The sequence below is a fragment of the Anas platyrhynchos genome, chromosome 15 (assembly GCF_047663525.1).
Source record: "Anas platyrhynchos isolate ZD024472 breed Pekin duck chromosome 15, IASCAAS_PekinDuck_T2T, whole genome shotgun sequence".
In the NCBI taxonomy this organism is placed as follows: domain Eukaryota; kingdom Metazoa; phylum Chordata; class Aves; order Anseriformes; family Anatidae; genus Anas; species Anas platyrhynchos.
Window position 1 is genome coordinate 7,312,759 of NC_092601.1, and position 25,284 is coordinate 7,338,042.

Sequence of the window (25,284 nt, forward strand, 5' to 3'; positions counted from 1 at the left end):
CTCGGCCCCCAGCCCCGGCACAGCAGCGAGCGGCGGCAGCGGGGCTGGCACAGCTGTGTGGCTTTCAGAGCTGCTTGATCGATAGCTGCTTCCTCGCGCTCCCCCATTCCCCCAATCCCCACATGCATTTTTCATGCTAACCCCTCCTGGGCAAAGGCTGTCTGCGCAGGAAACAAAACACCGCGAAACAAAACAAAACACAACCCAAACCCACTTTTGTTTCTTTGGTCCCCGGAGGTTGTTTTAGTTTAAGGGCCAATCTATATAGGTTCGGGGCTGGGAATATCTTTGCTCCACGAACAAAGAGGCATGAGAAAGCTCCCCAGGGCTTCTCTTCAGCCTCTTCAGGTTGGCCCAGAGCTGTGGAAGGCCGGGCTTTGTACAGCCAGCCCAGGCCTCTCAGGCAAGGCAGGGAAGGGGAGGCTGAGGCTGGGCTCCTCCTGGGCACCTCCTGCCAGCCCCACGGCCCTGCTGCCCCGTGCCAGGCTGAGCTGGCTGGGATGGGGCAGAGCCACCCCGAGCTGCGGCCCTGAGCGCCTCTGGGGCCCCGTTGGAGCTGCGTGTGCTGAGCTGGGCTCCGACAGCTCCCAGGGCAGCAGCAAACCTGCGGGTCCCTGCCCGGCCATCAGCATCTCCGACACACCGACTGCTCCCCGCAGCTGCATGAGCATCCCCTGGGAGAGAATGGAGATGAAGGTTTGGGCATTTTCCAGAATTAGGGGAAAAAAAAAACAACGCTGTGTTTGGGCAAAGAGCAATGTTCAGGGAGAATCCCCTTTTCCTGCCCTGTTGTCCATGGGGAGGGGAGGGGTCCCTTTCTGCTCCCTGGTTTTGGGTGGCAGCAGGAAGATGTGGGATGGTTTGTGCATCATTGCCAGCACCCCCTGACTCTCCCTGCTGGTACCGGTGCTGGCCTGGCCGCTGCAGGGAGGCTGCCACACAGCTGTGCTGAAGGACAGGGCCCTGGGTGGGATCTGGTGCAGGGCTCCCAGGGACCCCCCCGACCTGTGCTCCTCTTTGTGTCCCCAGCACCGGGCACCCCATGGGCTCAAACCCCTTGGGACGAGCAGGGAACCCCAGCCACATCACCCCACATTGCTCCCAGCCCTGAGCTGGCATTCCCCAGCCCTCCCAACGCACCCCGGGGATGTGGCTGCACTGAGACATCTCGACCAGGTCCGGCGTACGGCAGCGAAAGGGCAGGGGCCAGGATTAGCACGGGGAGGAGGACACCTTGACCTTTCCAGCAGCTGGTGACGAAGAAAAGTTTCCGGCGACCTGTAGCAAGGCACCGGGCGGGCTCTGTTATCATCTCATCAAAGGCCAGTGTGCCGGCCAGCAGCGGGCGGCCACTGCCGCAGCGCCGTGGGGCTGGGAATTAACTCACCGGTGCCCGGCTTGGCCAGGAGCTCCTGGGATGCCGAGCTGGGACAGGCAAGAGGACAGACCACAGCCGTCCCTGTCCCCTCTGCTGGCTGGCACCCAGCACCCCCAGGGGGCTCAGACCCCATCAAACCGCTCCCATGGCTGCAGACCCACGGAGAAGCTCGCATGGGGGCTGTCGCCGTTCCCCTCACCAGGTGCCGGCACCCTGGGGTGCGGGGAGGCAGCCGTGCCCCAGAGCCGCCCCAAGCTGTCCCTCTGCTCACTGGCCCGGGGTAGGGGGTGGCAGCCGGCTGTCCCCGACCTTCCCGCGCGCAGATGGCATGGGCAGCCAGCACAGGTGGCCCTGTGCCGCGGCAGATTGGGGCCGGCTGCCTGCTACGCGCCCGGGAAGGGCTGCGTCCCCGCCACGGCTCGGGGACAAGAGCGAAGGCAGGGAGCGGGGAGCTGAGGGGGCAGCAGGGACAGCTGCAGGTCCCCGCGCTGCTGTGCCCGCCGTGCACGGTGCCAGACCCGGTACTGGCACCAGAGCCCTGCTGAGCTGTAAAATACTGAGCCGAGGACACAGCCCGGTGATGGGGAGCCTGTGGGTCAGCAGCGAGAGGGGATGCAGGGTCCCCTTGCTCGGCCCTAAAGAGACAAGCCAGGCCAGAGCAGTAGACGATTTGGGGAGGGTCGGATTTCCAGAAATTGCATTAACCTATGCACAGGGGTCCCAGGGCACAAGCTCTAGGATGATGGCAGGGCTGTCCCAGTACGAGGGGCTGCGCAGAGGGGTCATCCCGCACCGCTGGAGGCACGGTGCACGAGGCATCAGGGCACGGGCTGCAGCAGGTAAATGATTAATGCCGCAGAGAGCCAGCCTGGCACCCTGCCCATCGTGTGCTGATGGGAGAAGGTGACGCCGGGAGGGGAATTTTTGCACCCAGGGCTGCCCACGCCACCCCACGGGGGCGAGGGCTGGTGCGAGGAGCCGGCCCCGAGCTGCTCACGCACCCAGCCCCAAACCCGTGTGCCGCGCTGCCTCCCGAGCACGTTCTCCTCCAGCCCAGCTGGTTTTGCTCCCAGCCTGCTCCGTCTGCGCGCATTAAAGCTGTTTCTAGGTCTGAACTGCTTTTGGCAAGCCAGGCTCCTCTTGGCCTGTCCCTCTCCCCACCGCCCTCCCCAGCCCCGGCACGCAGCCCCACGCCAGCCCCCGGCCGCTCCCCCTCCCTGGCCGCAGCTCTGCCAGGGCCATGGCAAATCAGAAAGAAGCCTGCGGGGCAAATCGGTACAAATGAGACCGAGCAAGAGGGTGGGGAGGGACGGTGAGGGAGGGGGGAATGACTCCTGGGTTCGCGCTTCTGTTCCCGAGTTTGATGTTGTCTGCAAACAGCCCTGTAAATGCTCGGGAGCAGCATCCGCAGGCACCTGCCCCGCTCCTCTCCGTCCCAGAGCAGAGCAGGGGCCCGGCCGGACGCTCAGCGCAGGCGGGGAGCGGGCTGAGCTGTAAGTCCTGCCAATTCGGGGCCCGTCGGGGCGGGAAGGGGTTGGTGGACAAGGGGACCGAGGGGCAGGGGTGACCCCGAGGACAGCACCTCACCGAGGACCCGGAGGGGGAAGCTGTCCCGAGGCGAAGGCTGCCGTATCCCCCTGGTTTGCATTGCCCCCAGAAATCAGCCCAGTGAAAACGGGGAGTCCGGCAGCATGAGCCGGGGCTCAGGTGCCAGAGGGATGTGTGGGCGCTGGGAAAGGGCTGAGCAAACTGTAGGAACGGGGGCACTGCGGGGAAAGACACCGCTCGGCACGGGGCTTAAATCATTTCACAGCGCTGCTCTTTGATCCAGCCACCGAAATTTTTGCAAAGTGTCGCCGCTCCATCTTATCAAAGGCGCTCGGCACCGGGAGGTCATATGGGGCCTTTCTGCTTGGATTGCTCTCCTAATGACATGTCCAATTGCCTTTGCCGGGAATTTGCTCACGCGAGTCTTTGACAATAGAAAGTTTGTGGCGGATTTTGGACGCTTTCCCCGCTGCCGTGTGGCGTGCTGCGGAGGGCTGACTTTGCTCCTGACTGGGAAGCGAAGCAACGTGTCGGTGATCAGGCTGGGCACGCACGGGGCACGGATTCATTTGGCGTGCTCTTTCCCAAGGACTGCATTTTCCTCTCCGTGATCACAGAAAAATCAAGAAGAGCAACTTTTTTTTTTAGGCTTGGAGATGTGATAAATGTTTGTAATTGCGAAAGACAAACACAAACGGAGGGAAGGTATGAGACTTAGAAGTAAGACAATATTATCCATATTACCCATCTTTTTCCCTCTAAATTCTTCCTAACGGGAGCAAAAACTAAATGTAGGCTGAGGTGCTGAATTTTGAAGGTTAGTTACTGCGATGTTTAATGGTGCCGGATAGAGATATACCAGAGAATTCATACCAGAGAATGAATGTTTGCAATAATTTTGACAATTAAATCAATGGATCATGTAATGAAGAGCATTTCACAGCACACAGCGTTCTCAGGCTCTTAAAAAAAAAAAAAAAAAGGGAGTAAAGAAATGAGGTGGGTAGGTCCCAAATGTGTATCAGCAGTGGAAAAGCCCAGGACCGACACAGGGCAGGCTTGGGGCACTGTCCCTGGGTTTTCTCACCCCTTCTGGTGTTTCAGAGCCCAGCAGTGCTGTGGTGCAACCCTGGTTTGGAGGAGGGAGGCACAAAATGGCCCCTCCGGAGCCGACATGCGGTGCCGGACACACAAAAATGAGGCTCCACGGCCGTTTTCCGTGGTCCTACAGCACAGAAGAGGTTAAAAAGCTGCCTTCCCAGCTTTACACCGGTTAATAACACCCAGCATCCAGCCCCAGTGGCTCTGCCTCAGGCCGTTAGCCTTCCCGGTCATTACTTGGCCATACAGACCCGGCTGGGGCGCTGTTGGAGGCAGGGTCACCTCTGGGCCCCAGCGATGCCGAGGGCACAGGGTCCGGGCTGAGAGCTGGGAGCTGGGAGCGGGGTGGCCCTGAGGGAGCAGGGAGCTGCCTTCATCCACGCTGACACAGACCCAACGTCCTCACCAAGGAGCAGAGCGGCTGCTGCTGCCTCCAGGGGAGTGAGTGGCCTGCAGCGCTGCAAATGTTCCTGCCCGGCACTAAATGTGCGTTTTGGGGGAGAGCCGCCCGCAAAGCGGCTGCGGGGAGCGGTGCCACCTCTCCTGCGCAGGTATTCCCTGCTGGCACCATGTCCCCTGGTGCTCTCTGCTGACAGCCAGCACTTCCAGCACATTTTCACCCGGGAAAAAGACTCATTTTAATTCTGTAGAAAGTTCTTTGGGGTGCACCCCCTCGCTTACTCAGAGTCAGGGTGATCCCATGCTCCTGGCTGCTTCATCTCCTGCACCTCCAGCGGGGTCGGTCCCTCCCAGCCCACACCTTCCCTCGCTGCTCCCACTGCCCCTTCAGACAGCAGAGCACCACTTGCCATTCCGTTATTTATTCAGCAGCTGGAGGAGATTGGGCTGGATTTTTTGGGATGTGGTCTCCAAATTGCACCAGACCCTGCCCCTGAGGCTGGTGCTGCAGTCCCTGCTGCGTGCTGCAGAGCTGGAGCAGCACCTCCCACATCCCCTCACCTTCTGCCTTGAATATTGCCAGCCCAGGCACAGCCAGGGTGGATTTACCTGCTGCGAGGAGAAAAGGGGCTGTCTGCATAGGGGAGAGATGCGATGCTTATGGGATTTAGCAGGGTCTTTGGCTGTGGTCTCCATAAGGCAGGCAAGGAGCACGTCTGGGCACGAGGCAGCCGTGGAGCCAGGTGCATGGCACGAGATTGGGAAAGATCCTGAAGGGAGCAGGAAGCATCAAATGGGGACAGAAAGGCAGGGATGGGGAAAGCTGAGGGCAGTGCTTGCGATGTCCATGCGTGGAGAGCCTCTCCTGGAGCAGAGGGAAAGGAGGTGAGGCTGCAGCAATGGACGCGTGCAGGAGCAGAAGGAAGTTGGGCTGCGAGGCAGAAGGTGGGCTGGGAGAGGAGGGGTGAAGGTTTCGTGCCCCAGTTCTCAAAGGAGATTGCACGGATCTGAGCTGGAATACGGTGAATTTTCTGGTTGTTAAATGGAGACTGATTCGGGGGAGCAGGACGCATGAGCAGATCATACAAGCACAGCGGGTTCTTCGTGGGAGAGAGCTGGCTGAAGCACGGGGTGAGAGCAGGGTTGTATCGACAAGGGGACACCTCTGGGGTGCCTTAGGTGACACTGCGAGAGCTGCCCTCTGCCAGCCCAGGAAAAACGAAGGAAGGAGGAGATCTCCTCCATTTCCTACCCTCCCATTCCCAGTGCATTTAAAGAGCGTGAAATGAGCAAGGGTACGTGGAAAATGGAAAGGAGGAGAAAATTTTTTAGTATTGGTGCTCAGGGACCTGAGCACAGAAGTTTCAGAAGGTTGTGGGGCCTTCTGGAGGGTCCAGGGGTGATGAAATGCACCCCGTTGTAGGACAGAGCTCACTGCTCTGCAGGGGAGGTGGTGGGGTGCATTGTGTCCCCAGCCTTGTGGGGACCCAGGCTCATAAAGGGTATAGAGATGGACCACCAGCCCCAGAGGTGGGCCAGGGGGAAGGCTGCGAGGACATCCCCAGGGCAGGTGGTCCCAGGCTGTGGGACACCACCATGGGGCTGTCAGACCTCACATCAGGCCAGCGAGAGAAGAAGAAACCTGTAAGCAGAGAAAGAAACCTCAGAGGTCACAGAAAGTGAAAGAAGTTATGGAAACCTTCCACGGATCACATCAAGCACGAAGGTTGCATCAAAGCAGCCTTCCAGCCCCTTGGGAACAGGCAGGGTGACTCTGTGGGGCCGTTTTGACCTCCAGGAGCCCTGCACATCACAGGCATGACACAGGAGAGCTGGCCAGTGCCTTCCTCTCCAGACGCATGAGCTTCTCAACCCCCCCCCAGCCCTCTCCAGATGGTTGTCCTTGTCCCCTGCCCACCATGCCAGCCAGGGACACCACCTTCTCTGCACGCCTTTGGGTGCCAGCCACACTGCTGACCATAGTGGCTTGCACACAGCCACTTTCCCCTCTACCCAGCCACACATTTTCATCTGGAGACTGATGTCGTCTTCACATCTCCAGCTCTGTGTGCAACTGAGCCACGAAATCCACGGCGGGGTGCCCGTGCTCTCCTGGGGCTCCACGAGCAGGTGTAAGAAGCAGGGAAACCCTGCGGTGGGGCCCAGACACGAGCTCGTGCGGGTGGCTGACGTGATGTGGAGAGACAGACTCACATCTCCTCAGCAGGACCTGCCTCCTGCCCTGGGGGGCTGCGGCACGGAGGGCTGCGGGAGGAAAGCCTTTTGCAGTGGAGAATGCTCGCCTCTATGGGGAGTAGCCTGGAGGCTCTCGCGGCCTCGTCTCATTTCTCCTGGAGCCTGTGAGCTGCGTGGCACGGGTGGAGGGCAGCAGACAAGGCTCCGACCCACCGGCGCTTGGTTGAACGCTCGCCACCACAGGGTTGCCTCGGGGGGACTTCAGGCTAAGCGAGGCTCAGGGAGAGACGGCTGCTTTTTGGGGACAGGCTGGAGGCAGAGAGCTCAGGAGAGGTGAGAGATGTGGAAACGCTTCTTGAACAAGGGCACAAGAGGGAGGAGAAAATTCGGACCCAGGAGTAGGGAAGGCTTGTGTGCACAAAGGTGCTGTGGCTCGTGCACGCAGCAGGGAGCGGGTTCATCGTGGAGCTTGCAGGACTCGCTCCAGAAGGTAGCAGTGCTCACCGAGACTCCTCATGTCATGGGTTGGTGTTTGGGGTCAGACTGGCTTTGGGGCTGCAGGCGGCCCTCACCAAAAGCTCTCCGTAGACACGAGCTTTCCAAAGCAGAAACTCCGGATCCTCCAAAATGCTGGAAATCCAAAGGTTGGGAATCCAAATGCGACCAGATTTTTAGGCAATTGGGTTTGGACATTTTGCCTGTAAAGCCGTTTGGGCTGCCTAAAGGTGAAAAATCTAGGTAGAGATGAGTGCTGTCAGCGGAGGCCAAGCAGGAGTAAGGCAAACATCCAGGTGGACATTGTCCCAGATCTGTTGACACAGGGACCCCAAAGGATGGCCTCACGCCGTTGTTTTATGGCACATGAGAGCAGTTCAGCTCTCAGCCCCCACACGGGTTGAGGTTCGGGGTGGTTGGGAGCTCCCGGGCCCCACGAGGCTTCCCCCCTCGTCCCAGTGCCTGCTGCTTTGCCATGGCCAATTGCCCTCACCCCAGCCTCTGATAAACGCTTAAAAGCTCAAATCACACAACCTCAGGCTATGAAAACAAAAAAAGGACCCGATAGCCACTAATAGCCAAGTAGCCCCTGCAGCAAAAGCATGTAGTGTAGGGAAAGTGGTTTGCATTGATCGGCGGCTCCCCGCTGCCACCCGCTCCCTGCAAAGCCTCTCTGCCAGCTGCAGGCTCGGCACTGCTGAAAATGGGATAAAACCCCCCAGGAAGCGCCAAATTGGGGGGTTCTGGGTAATGGCAGGAAAGGGAGGGTTTGTGGGGCTGGATCAGGGTAAGTGGCACATCCCACATCCCCTGCTGCAGGAAATGCTGCTGGCAAATTGCCCTGCAGGGACCACAGAGGTGGTGGCGATGCCCAGACCCTGGAGCACGAGCGGTTTGGACACCAGCGTGTGGGGATGTCTCTTGCCCCTGTGGTTGTCCCTGACACACAGGGTGACAGCTGTGCAGGGTGGAACCAGCTCACGAGACCACGGGACCCTCAGCGCTTCCCCCACGGCCCTTCTCCCTTGCCATGTCCTGTGGGAAAGGCTGATGGCTACCGATTTCCATGGTGCTGTGGCTCCCTGGCAGCCAACTGCGTTGGAGGACTTTGAGGGCAAAGGGAGGACAGCAGTTTGAGAATGGGCTCCTTGCTCCAGCCAGAAAAGCTCTGAGGTGTCTGCAAAGACAGGCGTCAGGGCAGGTTCTCAGTGGCAGGGCTTCTCCGATGGACGTGCTGTGAAGACCTCTTTGAAGCAGCCCCCTCCACTTCAGCAGTGCTTTTCTCTCTCCCTTCCCTGAGCAGGGTGCTCGGATATGGCTATGTAAGGGGGGAGAGGGCTGCAACGGCTGGCCCCGTGTCCAGCTTCAGCCTGGAAAGAAGGTGGTGAAGCAGGGGTGTGATGGCGAGCCTCAGACTCCCCCCACGAGGTCAGGGACTGTGGTCGCTGCCTTCTGCAGCCGAAATATTGGGGGGCATCGAAGGGAACTTGGGGGAGGAACTGGCTCAGGAAGCAGCACGGTGTGCAGGGAACTCCCTGCTGCAGGATGTTTTGGGGGCTCAACATTCCCGAGGCTCCAAGAGAAGCCCCTGTAGTTTCGTGGAGTGGGTGCCCCAGAAGCACCGTGTCTGCCCTGGGGATGAGCTGCGGTGGCTGAGGTTTGGGGAAAATTGGAGCAGTACCGTAGATGCTTGCCCTACATCCTGGGCATCTGTTTCGGTTGTTTTTAGAGGCATGAGCCGGGTGGGCTGCTGATGCGATCCAGTCCAGCTGTCCTTAATGTTGCATGGATCGCTTATAACCCTGCAGCTCAGGCTGGGTCTGGGATTTTTTAAAGCGGTGGAGCACCAGAGACTGCGTAGCTCTTTCCTGAGCATCTCTCCCTTCTTCGCTCCCTTTGTTTCTCCATCTCTTTCTTTTCCCCTTGCCCCTCCACTCCTTCCATCTGACCGTGCCCCCCTCCCCGCATCCTGGGGAGGAGAGCAGGGATGCTGCAATTCCCAGGCACAGGTGCACAGTCCCTGCCGCGCGCTGCCCCCAGGCACGGCCCCGCACGGCCGCAGCTGACAGCCCACTGGAAATAATGCGTTGTGGCAGAGCGAGACTCAGCAGACCACGAAGATCTGCTGGTGCGGGAACTGCTCAGCAACCAGGAGCCACAACGCCTGGCTCCCGGCTCCGCAGGGCCTGATCCAGCTCTGGAGATGCCTGCACTGCACCCAAGCCTTCCTCCCCGACCCCTGGCTCTCAAGCGGGGCATTTTCCCACCCCATCCCTGTCTTTTCCTCTGCTCCCCCCTTTCCGTTCCTCTCCACTGTGCTGGGAGGTGGGGGTGGCCACGTCTGCCTGTCCCCATGCTCCGTGCTGTCCCCACAGCACCAGGTACAGGGGGAACGGCTCCCGCAGCAGGGTTGGAGGAGAAGGACCAAGTGTACAGGAACGGAACAAGCAGTTCCAGTCTCCCAGGAAAGATTTAATCTGCCTCTGGTGTATAAACAGCAAGTGTTTGTTCAACTGACCTGCAAACGTGCGGCACGAGGCACGGCTCCCACTCGGCTGCTCCGTGTTTTTCACCCTCAGATGAGGAGGGGGGACAGGGTACAGCCCAGTCCAGGGCCCGCGAGGCTGCACGGAGCTTGGTGGCTGGAACCAGGAGTGATGCTGGGGAGAACGGGCAGGATGTGGCCAGGTGCTGTGGCTGTGCGGAGGGCACCCATCCTGCACAGCCACCTCCACATCCCTTCTGCTCGCCTGGCTACCACAGCTCCCAGCCGTGACGCACGCAGGTGGCCGAGGTCTCAAGGACAAGCCGCGGGCTCTGGGCATGCTGGGGGGCCACTGCCCGTGGTGGTGACACCCCCAGGCAGGAGGCCCTGAGCGCTGCCTGCACATCCCGCTGAGATGGGCCAGTTCTGTACCCGCTGCTCCCCTGGGAGCTTCAACAGGTTCCAATCAAAGTAGGGGACATGGGTTCATGGCACAGGGATTTTTTTTCTCAGTGGCAGGGTCAGCTTCCAGTTCAACTGGCACGTGGGCACACTGCTCTGTCCCCAAGTCCCATTCCCTGCCCCCTGTCCCCACTGCAGGCAGGATGCCTGATGACAGATCTCAGTAAGAGAGTGGAAAGGGTCCTCCCTGTCCTGGCCTGCAAATGCTCTTGCTGTGCTCCACAGAAGAGGTGGGTGGTGATGCCACCTGGTCCTGGTGGTGAGCAGAACGTGGAGGAGCCCCCAGCACATGAGAGCATCCTCCAGCCCAGCACAGCCACCACCTGAGTGCGGGGCTGGTGGCACTGTCCCTGGGGGCACAGGGCATGAGGAGGGCCCATGAGCAGAGGGTGCCTGTGGACGCTAAGGATAGCCGGGACTCTGCAACCTTGAATCAGCCCTCGGGTGCTGCAGCCAGGCTATGGCTGGGCTGGGCTGGGTGCACACCGGTCCGGTGGGGACAAGTGCCCATGGCAGCTTGGAGAGGCCGCCTGAACCTGCCCTGGCCGCTCTGGTCCTGGCTGCCCTGCCTTGGGCCTCCCTTGGGCTCAGACCACGCTGTCCCCAGTGTCCCAGCTTGTTTCTCTGCATGGCCCCGGGTGCCTTCGGCAATCTGGAGATGGGGCTGCCCATATCCAGCAGCAATGTCAGGTTAAAGTCAGTCCGTCTGCCTCTCCCCAGCAGGTCTGTCTGTCTGACCATCCTCTCTGACAACATCTGTGCACGAGAAGGGCTTGGCAAGGCTGCACAGCTCACCAGATCCTGCGTTGTCTCCTTCCAGGGCACACAGCAGTCTCCAGGGAGGTGCAGGGAGATTCAGGCGCCGAGCCCCTCCATTCTCACCAGGAGCTGCCTCCAGGTACCCACTACCATGTCCAAGGATGACGTGGGCTGCAAGCTGACCTCTGTCTACAAGCACAAGGAAAGGAAGCCAAAAAAGCCCCACTACATCCCGAGGCCATGGGGCAAGCCGTACAACTACAAGTGTTTCCAGTGCCCCTTCACCTGCATGGAGAAGTCCCACCTCTACAACCACATGAAGTACAGCCTGTGCAAGAACTCCCTCTCCCTCCTCATCGAGTCCGACTGGCCCTACAAGAAGGGCAACCTGCTCCACCCCGAGCTGCGGCTCCTGCACGCCACCGAGGCCACCCGGCTGCGTGGGCGCCGGGACGAGCCGGAGACCTGCGACTCCTCGGCCACATTGGGAGGGTCGGGGAGGAGCAAGCAGCCCCCTGGCAGGGATGGCCACGAGGAGAAGCAGATGCCAGGCGTGGAGATCCTGCCTGCTGAAGGGGCTGGTGAAGAAGGCGGCCCGTTCCAGGAGGAGGAGGAGGATGTGGCTGGCCTCTTGAGGCAGATGGATGCGGGGGAGAAGAAGGAGAAAAACGAAGAGGCGGGTTGCCAAGGTGACCCAGCTGAACCAGAAGTGAACACTTTGGTCTTTGGTTTCAAGAACAAGCGAGACAAACCTTGCAAGGAGGTGGAGCCCGACTTCATCATCACGGATGTCTTCTCCCTCAAGAACCATGTCATGAAAAGCAGGGAAATGGCCTCCCCAGACCTAGAAGCTAAGCCAAAGCATTGCAAAGTGCCAAAGAAATGCCTGGCAAGCAGTGGGATCCTCATGGAGCAGTGGAAACTGGTGGCAAATGGGCAAAGAAGGAACACGCCTGAGGTCTCCCCACCTTGTACTGACAGCAACATCATCCCTTGCTACCCCCCTCCAGCGTACAGTGACTACCACGAACCTCAGGGCCTCAACCTCTCGCTTCTGGGTATTAACTACCCGCTGAACCCCAGTCTCTTCTCCTACCTGAGCCCCACGGTGTCCAACAGCGCGACCACTCACCCGCACCTGGCTCAGCTGCCCTTCCTGGCCTCCACGGCCCAGCTGATGCACCCGCACACCTCCCACTTCCAGCCCCTGCAGAGCCCCGAGCGCTCAGCCTTCCTGCCCCGCTTCTACTACCCCCTGCTCTTTGAGCACACCTTCAGCTCCACCGAAGGCAAAATGTCCTCCAGCAAGCCGGAGGCCCAGCAGCTGGTGGGCTCCGTCCTGCCCACGCCTCCCCAGCCCAAACCTCCCAGTGAGCCGACCAAAGCGGGGCTGCTGAAGGTCCCGGTTCTGAAAACGACTTTTCCTTGGCCCAAAAGCGGCAGGGAGGAGGCCGCCTCCGAGCTCAGCCACGGAGCCATGCTGGGGCAGGAAGAAGAGGAGAAGTGGCTGTCCCAAGAGAAGGAAGGCAACCCAGACTTGGGCCTCAACAACCTACGCAAAAAGCCGGCCACTGACATCTACCAAAATCTGGCAGGGATGAAGGATGGCACTTTTGTCTCCAGCGCCGTCCGGAAGGCAGAGCTGCCGGCAGTGACCTGTCTGGAGACCAGCAGCCCCGCGGGCAACAACCTGAAGAGGAAGCTTACCTCCAGTGATCTGGATTTGATAGGACCTGAAATGCTGATGCCTGGAAAACTCAGCTACCAGAGCAGGTAAGGTGTCTGATTTCTGCCTCTTCCTTACATCTGGCTGGCTCTAAGCACCATCTCCGTACCCTGCTGTATCCCCAATCCACCCCTTGCCTCTAGACCATGCAGTGAGTCTCCAAGGGCTCAGCACACTCCATGCTGGTGGTCCAGCCACCAGACAGCCAGCTCCCACCCACGGCAGGGCTTTCTGCCCTCCAGGACCTGAACAGCCTTCAGGTGTGTCCAGGCACCTGGGCTGTGTCACCTCTTGCTGCCCCTTGCTTTCCCCCATCTCATACGGAGCCAGAAGCTATGTGGGGTCTGTGCAGCATGGACCTGCACTCCCCAGGCACCAGGGAATCTCCTCTGGGGTCCCTGAGTGTCCCACGGTTGCTGGAACAATTGTTGACTATTTTTAAACATCCACATTTGCATTCCTTTGATTTGCCTTCTGGTTTCAAAGCCCAGAGGGAGGGTCACGCTTCCAAACATTTCCTTTTACCCGGGGCTAGAAATGTGCACAGCTCCTTTTAACAAAATTTCAGTTCCTCCCCTGATTGTGCACGTCCAGCTGTGGCTCCAAGAAAAATGTCACGGTCAAAACCACAGCTTTTGGCACCCAGAGGAACCTTCCCTGGAGAAGCTCTCTATGCTTTTCTGTCTCCACCTGCCTCTTCCCTGTTCTCAGGCTGGCTGCAGAGATCCCCCTCCAAGTGCCCTCCCTAGTGACTGTATCCATTTCTCCCCTGCAGTGGTTCAAGGGCCAACACCGGCCACATCCCCAAGGTCCTGGATCACTGGCACACGGATGTCCTTGCAGGCTGGCCTGAGGAACCGGAGAGGGGCAACGACTCCGAAGTCCTGCCCTTGGGGGGTGCTGGCCCAGACCCCAGCCCCTGCAAGCAGAGCAGACCACAAGAGACTTCTGCCACCGTGACAGACTCTGAGGCTACGACCGTGCTTATTGGGGACCTGTCCAAAACCTTAGAGGAGTACCAAGAGGTGGAGAAGAAACTGTCTGATCTGGCGAAGGAGGACACTCCCGGGCAAAAAGAGCTGAGGGACCAGCTAGTCAAAATCCGAAGGGAGCTCTACCACATCCACCAGGCACTGGAGAAAGCCACCAAACCCCACGAGGGGCCTCTGGACCTCTCGGTGAAGAGATCCTCCGAGGGTCCGGAGAAGGGCCAGCAGGCCAAGAAGGAGCCATGCAACATGGGCCTGGCCAGCGAGAAGCTCCACGGCAAAGACCAGGGCACCCTCACCAAATGCACGGCCACGGGGGACGCTGGAGATGAGGAGGGGCTGCCGAGCTGCCTCCTGGAGGCCGAGAACAAAACCATCGACTTGCTGATCAAGATGAGCCGCTCCGAGAGCCTCCGGGCGTCCTCTTCCGAGGACCACCTGGGCGCAGTGATCAAGGCCGAGGTGCTCCCGCTAAGCGTGCCGCTGGAGCTCCGGCACGTCATGGAGCCCTACTACAGCCGCACCACCAAGTGCGAGGCAGACTCCAGTGTCCTGCTCTGCTCTGACGGCAGGTCCGGCGCCACCCAGGGCCCGCAGCTCCCGGTGGCCGCCGAGGACGGGCCCCTGGGCTGCCGGGCCATGCAGCGCTCCCTGTCCTGCGGCCTGCCCAGCGAGACAGACGCCGTGTGCGTCCACAGCCCTCTGCATGCCGACCCCTAAGCCCACCTTGCTTGAAAGCTCCTGGATCTCACTAGCCACCTCATGCTTGACCTTCCTCCTGTCCCGCCTCTCCGCTCCCCCTCTTCCCCACAGCTGAAAGCTTCGCCACTGCCCAACCCCACAAGGCCCAAGAAAAGCCTTGTGCCCCACAAGGCCCAAGGCCTTGTGCCCCTCTCCCCACCGTCCTCGTGGACTCTGCATGCTCAACAGCCTCAGCTCCCCCGTCCTGGAGCTCGCTTTGAACGGGAAGTCACTAGCAGGCAAGAAAAGAAAGCTGCTAAAAGCACCGGGCTTTCAGCAGGAGGCTCGTCCACCCTTCTCATCAGAGACACTCAGGGACTTGTGCAGCCCAGCTCCCGTGGCTTGCAGACAGGGGCAGGACCACAAACGGGTGTCTGCAAGGCCAAGCCTGAGTCCAGATGTGGTTGTGCTCAAACAGGTTCTGGTTGTCACCCTTGTACAGAGCAAAGCCGTGGCTGCTTCGTCTCCTGGTGGCTTCAGGGTCACAGCAGGCAATCGGTTGCCCAGATGGACCCACCCAGAGGACAAATTATTTCCACGCTGTAGACACAAGAACATCCTCCCAGCCACGATGACACGAAGAGGTGAGAGACACCTCGCCTCAAACCACAGCTCCACACTTGGGTGCTGAGCCCTCTGCCGAGAGGCTCCACGAGGACTTGCCATGCATGGGACTGCTGGGCTGTGGGGACACGTTCCTGCCCACAGCTCTTCCCGTGTCTGGCTCCTTCTCTTGCCTTTTCCACAGAAATGAACTTCCCTCCCTCTGTCCCCTCGGCCTCTCCCCATGCAGACACGATGCACGTTCCTCAAAACGACCCATGCCCCTGCAGGGTACCACTCCCACAAGCTCCTGCCCACTGCTCCTAATTCCCAAAAATGTTGTTAAATGGGACAGCAAAATGGGTGAGGCGATGCTGCCATGAACCCCACTGCTCAAGGGACAAACACCTGAAAAACAGCTGCAAGGGGACTTTGGGATAGGGGGCTACCTGGCCTGTCTCATGCTGGAATGACCCCGAGCAGCTGCTCCCCAGCCAGGTGGGGAGCCAAGCGCCCTGTCCCCTGCCACCACGCTGGGCAGCATCTGCTCTGGCCAGGAGGTCCCCATGCCTGGGCCAGGCTTTCCTGGGCTTCTTACTAGCACGGTGGGTATAGCATGCTCTCCTTGGCCCTTTTTCTTTCCCTCCACACTCTGTTCAAGAGATGGCGAGTTCTCCTGCCAGCAGCCAGGGCCTCCACTGACTTGACCTGGCTGCTCCTTACCACAATGAGAAGAACCCAGATGGGGGCAGGAGGAGAGCCAAAGGGGACAGAAAGCAATGCCACAAACAGGGGACCCATACAGCCCAGCATGGGAGCTGTAGGCACTGTCTCTTCTCTGGGCACAACGAGGACAATGCTACCATGGGTGGCTGAAGAAGGCAAGGCCCACATGCAGCCTGGGGCTCCCAGGTGCTTTGATGGACCCAAGCAACAGAAAAAGCTGACTCTCCTCACCAGATTGCTCTCTAAACAAAGCTTGTAACTTGTCTGTGGGGTTTATTTCTCACTCACCATGGCCAGCTCCACACCTTCCTGGTGGGTCATGTCCTGCTGCTTCCCAGCATGGCCCTGGCTCCATAAGGCTATTGCAGACCAGGAGACCTGACCATAAGAAATCCCAGGGCTTCAGTGCAGGATGCTCGATCCTGGAGCCCAGGAGAGGTGGAGTTGGGTCCTTCTTTCTGGGTTTGAACAGTGCTGTGATCTTTGGGTGCCATAACATCACCAGCACTGCAGCCCTCTCCATACCAAGCCCCTTGCTCACACTACCCACTCCCCAAAAGCCTATCCATCTCTCTCCAGCCTCTTCTGCCACCCTGTGCCGCTGTCACCCCGTGCCCATCCTGCCACCCCACCCCTTCCCATGTCCTTCATCCCACAGTTTTCCCCTGCACCAGCATCTCCCCATCCCATCTCAGGGCTCCCTGCTCTCTCCCCCACACCAGCTTCTCTGTGCATTTTCCATGCCAGACCCCTTGTCCCTGGCCCAGGGAGAAGCACAGAAGCTGGAGCTCTGTTTTCCTGTGATATCCATTCCTGCCCACTTGGCCCTTACCTCCCCTGAGAAACATCAGGACTTTTGGGTCCCTCTGCCCGCCCTGGAGCCCCATCTCCTTCCAGCCCCGAGCATCGTGCTGTGTCTCCCAGCAAATCTTGGGCACCTGGCAGTGCCCAAGAGACACGGGTGGGGGAGCTGGGCTCTGTGACCATCAGCCATGGACTTCAGCAGGAGGTCAGTGCCCAGACCACCAGACAGTGCCACCTTTCCCCCTTTTCAGCTGCTGTATCGCTTGAACACAGGTCGTCTCCCCTCCCCTCCATCCCAGCACCCCAAGCTGGGACCCACCCTGCTCAGCGGTGCCGGGGTGGCAGCCGGTGCCTGCAGCCCTGGCTGCATTGCTCACGGCCTCTCCCGCCTCCGCAGAAAGCTGGAGGGCAGGTGGGAAGCAGAGGGCAATCACACTATTTATTGTTCACAGTTCTACGAATGTACAAAACAAAAACCAAACCATTAAAGGGAAAAACCTCCAAGCGGGGGCTGCTGCCGTCCTATTTGTTGGTGCTGGGCACTGCAGCTCTCCATCCCACCTCCAGATTTCGGGGGCTCAGGGTCAGCCTCTCGCCGGGTGGGGCCAGCTGCTGGCACTGGCTGCAGGCAATCAGTATTTCTGTGTGTGTAGCTTTCTTCTGCTGGATCAGCACTAAGACCCCCACCTGCTTATCCCACCGCCTTGTCTGAAGCCAGCTGTCAGCAGAAATGCCACGCAGTGTCTGGCTGTGGGGACGGTGAGCATGGCTGTCCCCGTCCTCAGAGCTGGCAGCATGGCACCGACATCTCTTCCTCCCCAGTGCTAGCACGGGAAGGAGCAGAGACAAGAACACGGGGTCGAATCCTGCACCCCCAGTGGCCCCCTACCTCGCCCCCATCCCAGTGGTGCAGCACCCACTGGAGAGGACGATTCCCCTTCCATGGCCACTTGGGGCTGTCTCTGCCCCATGCTCCTGCTGCATGGCCCCGGGTGCCTCCAGGAGGCAGCCAGCCCGTGGCACCCTTCCAGCCCCAAAGGTGGAAGCATTTCCCTTTGCATTTATATAATGGATGGGAGTTGAACTACCGGGGTGCCTTATCCAGGCTGCAATCTGCACCCTGGGGGCTCTCAGCCCACTCCAGCTCGGGGCCCATTACACGGCTATTTGCTCACCCTAAAGGCATCTGATAGCTGACCATCACCCGCCCTTTAGGGCCAGCCCACCTGATAGCCATCTTCCTCGGTCACGGTTGACCAAAGTCCCCCAGCTCACACGTCCCCCCCCCAGTTTCCTGCAGCACCAAGGCCGGTCCCCGTCACCCACTGGGGGACCCCGCTGAGGCCGAATTCTCGCCCATGCCCAGCGAGGCCAGCAGCCCCCCTCTGTGGGGTGGGGGGCCACGGGGTCACAGCAGGTCCCCAGCACTGTGCGGAGCCCAGCAGCTCCTGGTCAATGGAGCTGCACGACTTTTATGGGTTTCTTACCCCAGGTGGGTACAGCTGCTCCTTCTCAGGTATTCCTTCTCCTCCGGGTTCAAGAGCAAAGGACGGCTTGGGGATTGGGGGGGGGGTAAGTTTCCTAATAAACAACCCTCCAGGGAAGGCTTATCTTGGGCAAGGCAGTACGAGGAACAAGACGTCAAGGTTCCTTGTGCAATAAGAAGTTGTCACCCTCCCCATCCCACTGGCACAGGGACGTGGCCCCAGGGAAGCCGGGAGCAGAGCTGGGCCCCTGGGGGTGGGTTTGCTGCACCCCAAAACCCCTTTCCCAGCCATGGTGGCTTGGCTGCGCCCAGCAGGGCCAGCAGCAAGAAGCAGATGGAGGCACAGCCCTGCGCCCAGGGGACGAGGGTGCTGCCACGGAAAGCCATGCTGGCAGCATGCTCGCTGTGCCTCCCAGGGCCCGGAGCATGTTGCACATCGAGGCACACAGCAGTGGGCAGCCGGGGGGATGTGACGGTGAGGTTGGAGCCATGCGTGGCGTGGTCAGGGTGCTGGGCGCTCACTCGTGGCGGTGGGCTCCCAGGTGGAACCAGCTGGGCACGAGAAGTGGTTCCTGCCCAGCACAACCAGTTCTCTCCTACCTCAGCGCGGGCAGGCCGGAGCTCGGAGCAGTGGAAAGTTACCGAACGTGGACTAAAGAAGGGCCAAGGTCGGCAAGGAGATTTCTGAGCAGACGTGTGAAGCTGCAGAGACGACTTGGAGCGGAGCTGCTCCGTCTTGGGCAGGAGGGGGCAACGAGCTGGCCTTGAACTGTGAGCTGAGGGCAGGCAGGGCTTGGAGCTGGGACAACACACCACGAATCGCCCCAAAGGGTCCTGCCCCTGCCTGCCCGGTGCTTCCCACCTGGGGAAAGGGGACAGGGAAAAGCACGCAAGGTTTTCTTTCTGCCAGAGGAGTGCATGCTGTGGAGCTTCTCCAGGACCTTAAGTGAGGAGAAGTGGTGTTTTGAAAGTGTCCTAGAAGGTATCAGCAGGGCCAGGAGGGACCAAAATCCTCTGTGCCCCCTCTTAGGTCTTCTCAGTCCCTGTCCTGCCTGGAAGGACCTGCATGCCAGGAGCGAGCAGGGCAGGACGCAGCCCTCCCCACCTCCACCACCCCAGGCAGAAACGTCCCCAGGGCTGGTGGCACATCAGGGAGCGACCTGCAAGCAGCACAGATGTGCTGAGATGTGTGGCTGATCTGCAAAGCCGTGCAGGCACCATGCACAGTGCTCCCCGCTCGCCCTGACCCTGCTGCTCGCAGCCCTTTGCTGCAGCTCCTGGCATCACAATTGCCTCGGTGGCACCGTTGCCTCCAGCCCTCTTGCTGTGTCCTGGTGACTGTCCCAGGGCTCTGCTGGGACCACAACTCGAGCTGCTGGGATAAGAGTTGGACTCTCCATCCCCCTCCACGTGCTGTCAGAGTGGGCAAGCAGGCAGGGGGAGCCAGCCCACCTCCTCGGTGGGAGGAATAAGAGCACACAGGAGATGCAGGAGATGCTGGGCACCAGGGCCAGGTGCCACCCCAAAGCCACCCATGGCCCAGCACCGGGCTCCCCCAGCCCGGGGACAGATGAGGAAGGGGTGCCATGGGGGGGCTGCGTCCCAGGCAGCCAGGCTCACCCATGGGGCAGCTCCCGCAGGGAAGAAAGGGGTTTGTGCCAGCACCCAGCTGCTCCACACAGCTTTTTTGGGGTCAGACTCAGCAGGGAGCTCGGTGTCCTGAAGATTAACTGCCTAATCCTCCGGTGAGCCCCGTGAGAGCAGGAGGCTGTGCAGGAGGCACAGGGCTTTCTTATCACTCTGACAAGGGAGCTCAGCCGCTATCAGACACGAGAGAATCTCCTCGGTGGGCCCGCTGACTGCCAGCAGGGACCTGAGGGTCTCACAGGTGGACACATTGTCCCGGGGCTGGGGGCACGGCAGTTTTAGGACTTCCCACCCAACGCTCTCACAGCAGTGCCGGGACCCCGCTGGCTGTTGCAGAGAGGCACAGGCACGGTGCGTTTGATCTTCTGATAAATTAATGTGGCTCAGCACCCTGGGTGTCCGGACAGACGGAGCCGCCTGGTGTCTGTGCAAAGCCACAACAAGCTCGTGGCCAGCTCTGGCACCACGGGCAGCCAGACTCCTGCCCACTGCCCTGCTTTGGGTCTGTCCGTGAACAGTCTCAGCCAAAATCTCCCCACAGGGACAACGAGCCCTCCATGGACACCGTGCCCATCTGTGCCCCTGTCCCTCTCCCCAGCCTCGCAGATGTCTTCTAGATGGGTTTGTGGTTGTTTTATTTTTCCACAGCTCCACATCTAGGTAGCAATCCCACAGCACCAACCTCCTGGCACGTGTCCACGGTGCCCGGTGGGTGCTGTGCCCGTCCCCTGGGCACGGGGACTGGCAGAGATCCAGGGCTTGAGCTCCCCGGTCTCTGTGCTTCACTTGTGGACACTGAGGCAAGCCGATAGCCCCAAGTCAGGGGAGGAAAAACCCCAAGGGGAGAAGTTCTCTGCTAATGCCTGCCAGTGCCATGCTCCAGGAAAGCCTGAATCGCTCCTAAATTCTCTTCCCCCTGCTCCATCTCCAGAGCTGGCAGCCAGACCATGCCCCTCGCTTTGAACCCTGCAGCTCCCAGTGCTGGCGTGGGCAGGGGCTGTGCCGTGACACAGGCGTCTCCTGAGGTCCGGGGGTGGCTTTGAGACGGGTTGTGACAGAGGCACGGTCCTGCAAAGGTGAACGGGAGCCCCAGGGCCAGGCTGTGTTTGTTTATCCTGGTGATGGAGCACACCACGGCGAAACAAAAGGTCAGGCCCTGTTGCCCTGGGAGATGGTTTTTGAAGCTTGCCTGCTGTCCTCAGATGGAGTGGCCCCGGTACTTGTCATGTCAGGTTATTTTTGTAATTTTGGCTTGTCTGAAGCAGCCCCCAGACCCTGTGAGCTTCGGGAGCACACCTATAGCACCAGAAGGGCCCCAGGCACCGAGCCAGGAGCTCCCAGCCCTGGGCTTTGGAGGCAGCTCCCCGTCCCACAGCTCCCACAGCCAGCCAAACCCAACCACCTCCACCTCCAAGCACCCCAAAAGGTGGGGGGAGCCTGATCCAAACTTCATTATCTTTGGCCCATCTGAGTACTGGACAGACACAAACTTCTTCAAGCCCAGGGCCACATTTAAGGCAGATGCTTTGAGCTCAGCCCCAGCCAGAGTGGACCAAGCACTGTGCAAAGGCAGCGCTGCTGGGGAGGGAGGGCAGGCTCTGACCAGCACCTTGCAGGTGGGGCCCAGCTGATTCTGCTTTTACTCCCCACTCCCTTTGCTTGGGCAGAACCCATAAATGCCACCTTCAACCCTGAACATGACCCTCCCCAGCAGAGGGGAGCCAGGGCTGAGCCACATGGAGCTGGGCTCTTTCCTGAGAGATCCTCCACTGGACCTCAAACCCTGGCGCTGCAAAATTCCCCCGTCTGCTTCTGTGAACAGTGGCACTGAGGCACCCAACCACACATGGCACAGGCTGGGAGCACACAGAGGAGCATGGAGAAGCAGTGAGACAAGCCAGGAGTCCTGATCCTGTGGGACTGTCCCTGAACCACCTCCTGAAGCTGTCTCACTCAGGTGCAGCATATCGCTCCCGTCACAGAGACCTCTGCATAAAAGCCCCAAATTGCCACAACACCTGGGTACCTTGGGGTCACTCCTCCCTGGATGCTGGAGGAAAGGCACCTTCTTTCCGGGCACGAGACCAGCAGGGAATAAAAGCTGTGTGTATCAGCCCTCGTCTTGCTGCTTCTGGTTGTCAGCACGAGGAGCTGTCGTGTTTATCCAGACTCAAGGGCAATCGTCCGTCACTAACAACACAAGGCAGCGCAGCACCCTCAGCCCCGCTGCCCCAAGCCTGGCGAGGGAGCAGGACAGAGCCAGCAGGAGGGCAGTGCCACCGGGCAAGGACGGGCAGCCCTGGGACGTCGGGACAGGAGGTATGAGCTGGCCATGCGTGCAGTCACTGAGCTGTGCCAGGGACAGGCTTAGGACCATGAACGAGCAGCTCAGGACATGCCACCGGGGTGTGATGGCACCTTTGGGTGCCCAGCGTCAGGGGAGCGAGGTGGACACTTCTGGCATTGGGTGTGCTGCGGCAAGTCCACCTCGTGACTGCCCAGCTGGTGACTCAGTTTCCCCCAGTGTAAAATTCAATTTCTTGGATTTTGAACCTTGCTCGGTGCCAAAGGAAGACCCCAACACGTCCTGGCTGCAGCAGAGGTGGAGGGCTGGTTGAGGGCTGGTGGAGGGCTGGTGGAGGGCTTGCTTCCTCCAACAGGTCCCTGCTGCTGGGGGCCTGAAGCACAACCACTGTACCTGCACTTCAGGGAACAAGGTGGGAAAGCTGTCCCCAAGCCCCAGATCCAGAAGAAATTGGATTCCCTCCATATTCACACTCATTCCCTCTGTTGCATAGTTGCATTTGGTATCTCTGCAAGTGTTTGAGGAATGAATTTTCAGACAATTGCAATATTTGCACCTGGGAAGAGCAATTTGCCTCCAGGATGCCTTAGCCCAGTACAACTCTTTAGCTGTGGTTTGGGGAAGCTTTACTTTTGCAGGCAGCAAAGCCCACATGCTACCAGACACTCACGGGACCCAGGGTAATCAAAGTGAAGCAGTGGCTTGCAAACAACTCAGACCAGCTGAGCACATCCATTTATAATAATAATGATGATCTCATTTAAAGCAAAATTAACTTCTGTCTCTTCAGGAACTTTAATAAGGGCACGTTTTTCTTACCAGCTCCTGGCTGTGTGTTAGAAGCCATACGATATCCTGCCCCTGGAGAGCAGATAGCAGAGCAGGGCTGTGGTCTCTGTTTTTTTTGGATGGCTCATTCCTTGGTACTTGTGTTCTTAAAACAGAGGGAGAGTGGGCAAAAAAAAGAAATTGCGGTTCTCCTGGTGGCTCTTACATCTGCCAGAAAGCTTAACCTGTTTCTGAATTGGTTGCGTAGGCTGAAACTGGCTACCAGATCAATACCTCCCTTTTTCTTCCTGTCAAGGCATTAGCTGTTTCAGGAACAACTTAATTTATTTAGGCAGGGAGGGGCTGCCTTTAGCAAAGGCATGCACTGGCCAAGTGTGAAATTGTACCACATGGGAGTGGAGGAAGAGTTAGCCTCAGTTTCTGAGGTGCTAGAGTGGACTGAGAATGCTTTGGGGAGATGTGGCTTACAGAAAACAGGGTCAAGAAGTGTTAAGGGCTGAGAGAAGCCACTAATCTCATGAGCTGGAGAGGTGCAGATCACATCCAGCACACTCACATGCAGGGCTCTCCCTTACGCATAACTCCTCGGGGCAGATCTGTCAGCAGCCAAACTCCCACCAAAGCCCATGGGCCTTTTTGGTTGCAGATCCAGCTTTCCATCTCTTCAATTTTTGTGCCACTGTCCCTGTTTATCTGTATATTCTGAGCACCTAATTAATGGGACGGGCTGAAATCTTGTCTCTGTTGCATGGGGGTGAATGCAGCCCAGCACTGACACCTTGGCCCTGGGCGGACAGCAAACACCTGGGCTCAGAGCATGTTCCCAGAGACGGCAGCAGGCAGGGCCAGTAACTTTCCTATCACTTCCTCCAAACAGGGACACGAGACTTGTCATGGACTACACTCTGGAGACCAGCCAGCAGAAGGAGAAGCTTCTGAAGGCCATCTACACCCTCCAGCTGAAGTCAATCGCCACGTTTCAGACAGCCAGCCCTCTGCTGAGCAGCCAGCAGGGCATGGGCATGGTGACACACCACCACGTCCACCAGCTGGCAGACAAGACCAAAAGCTTGTGTAGAGACCTGGACAACATCAAGAACCTCCTCCACTACTGCCGGGACAACCTGGTTCGGCAGATCCCCAACCCCACCAGCAGCCGCTATGGGGGAGTAAGCGGAATCCACTGCTCCCTGGAGGGCTCCATCTACGTGACAGCCGAGGCTGCTCCCTGGGTCCACGTCCTCAGCAGCACAGGCAAAACACTGCAGTCGCTGCCCTGCCGGCAAACGGGGATGGAAAGTGGCACTTTCCTGCCAGAGGATGTGACTGTGACTCGGACAGGAATGGTGGCTGTAGCCGATATGATCAACGGAGCTGTCTGGGTCTTCAACCCTCACACCAGCCCCTCCAAGGGGGAATGGATAAAGATCAGAAAGGTCGGTTCCCCCAGGGGCATTGGAGTAGACTCCACGGGCAAGATCTTGGTAGCAGACTATGCCCAAGGCCAAGTCCACAGCTTCGCGCTGGACCGTGCCTTCAAGACATCGAATGTCCGCTCGGTCCCCAACCTGCAGGGACCTCGCTACGTCAGCCCCGCGCCCAAAGGAGGCTTTGTGATAAGCGAGGAGTGCGGGGACGTCAAGGTGTTCACGAGCAGCCATCAGCTCGTCTGCTCCCTCGGCAGCAAATACGGACACCAGTTTGGCAACCCGGCGGGGGTGTGTGTTGACGTGGAAGGCAGCATTGTGGTGGCAGACGAGCAGCGCCGCACGGTCCACTTGTTCCCGGAGAGCGGGGCTCCTGTCTGCTTGGTGTCCACGGGGCTGAGGAGACCTGCCGGCGTGGCCTGCTCCTCCTTTGGGCACCTCTTTGTGGCAGACACAGGGGAGAATTGTGTCAAGGTCTTTAAATACCACGTGAGGCCCCGTCAGCCCTTGGGGACTTTGTGACAACCCCAGCCTAGCGCCCGGGCAGGGAGTGAGGCTGGTGCCACCGCAACCCTGAGGAGCTTTGGGTCTGCAAATGATGCTGCTCCCACAGCCAGGCATCGTCCCCACACTTAACTTTGTTGCTCTCCAGCTTCTCCAGGTGGCAGAAGCAAGGACTGGAGCAGCGAAGGATCATCTCTGTGCCTCCTGGGTCCAGCAGAGCACCTAAAGAAGGACTGAGTTACTCAAAACCGAGAGGGTGGTCGTGAAGTGGGACAGGCTCCCCATGGCTACGGTCATGTCACCGAGCCTGCTGGAGTTCAAGAAGTGTTTGGACAGTGCTCTCAGACATGTTTTAATTTCTAGGTAGTTTTTTATGGACCCAGGAGTTGGACTCAATGATCCTTACGAGTCCCTTCCAACTCAGGACTTGATTCTATTAAAAATGGTTGTGTGCTGGTGTCTGGGAAACTCGTTATCACCACCCCCATTGCGTGCCTCTTCAAAGATAAAACAATAATTTCTCTTCCACACACACACATTTTCTGTGGCCACAGTTCCACCTTCCTGAGGCCAGCGGCAGAGCTGGGCTGAAGGGGTAAGGCCAGGCCTTCAGAAGGGGAAATGGAAGGCAACCACTCCATGCTGCATTCCTGACCTCTACAGGGAAGCAGCGACTACTGCACGGCGTAGGCCGCCTGTGTGCATGTGCAATGTTTACACAGCCCTGGGACTGTGCTGACCCCCGGGCTGGGGGTTTTGGGGTGCCACAGCCCT

General features: G+C 59.2%; 2 protein-coding genes across 4 annotated transcripts; both read left to right on the plus strand.

Annotated features, from left to right (window-relative positions):
• Positions 1-2,640: 2,640 nt before the first annotated feature.
• Positions 2,641-16,856, plus strand: PRR35 (proline rich 35). 3 transcript variants are annotated; one of them, XM_027468997.3, is made up of 3 exons: positions 2,641-2,871; positions 10,785-12,596; positions 13,325-16,856. In XM_027468997.3, exons 1-3 carry the CDS (start codon positions 2,660-2,662, stop codon positions 14,256-14,258), a joined length of 2,958 nt encoding a protein of 985 aa, XP_027324798.2. In that variant the 5' UTR covers positions 2,641-2,659; the 3' UTR covers positions 14,259-16,856. The 3 variants fall into 3 exon arrangements, with proteins under 3 accessions (XP_027324798.2, XP_038043011.1, XP_038043012.1); XM_038187083.2 differs by having other exon boundaries at positions 10,788-12,596; XM_038187084.2 differs by having other exon boundaries at positions 2,642-2,871; positions 10,885-12,596.
• A 3,957-nt stretch (positions 16,857-20,813) lies between these two features.
• Positions 20,814-25,259, plus strand: NHLRC4 (NHL repeat containing 4). Its single transcript, XM_021277991.4, has 2 exons — positions 20,814-21,804; positions 23,457-25,259. Exon 2 carries the CDS (start codon positions 23,473-23,475, stop codon positions 24,526-24,528), a length of 1,056 nt encoding a protein of 351 aa, XP_021133666.3. The 5' UTR covers positions 20,814-21,804; positions 23,457-23,472; the 3' UTR covers positions 24,529-25,259.
• Positions 25,260-25,284: the final 25 nt, after the last annotated feature.

What these genes read in the sequence shown, in the direction of transcription:
- PRR35 (XM_027468997.3), top strand. Translation starts at nt 2,660, where the DNA reads ATGAGACCGAGCAAGAGGGTGGGGAGGGACGGTGAGGGAGGGGGGAAT. An exon ending in GGCGGGGAGCGGGCTGAGCT is followed by an intron (nt 2,872 to 10,784) that starts GTAAGTCCTGCC and finishes GCCTCTCCCCAG; the next exon opens with CAGGTCTGTCTGTCTGACCA. An exon ending in AAACTCAGCTACCAGAGCAG is followed by an intron (nt 12,597 to 13,324) that starts GTAAGGTGTCTG and finishes TCTCCCCTGCAG; the next exon opens with TGGTTCAAGGGCCAACACCG.
- NHLRC4 (XM_021277991.4), top strand. Translation starts at nt 23,473, where the DNA reads ATGGACTACACTCTGGAGACCAGCCAGCAGAAGGAGAAGCTTCTGAAG.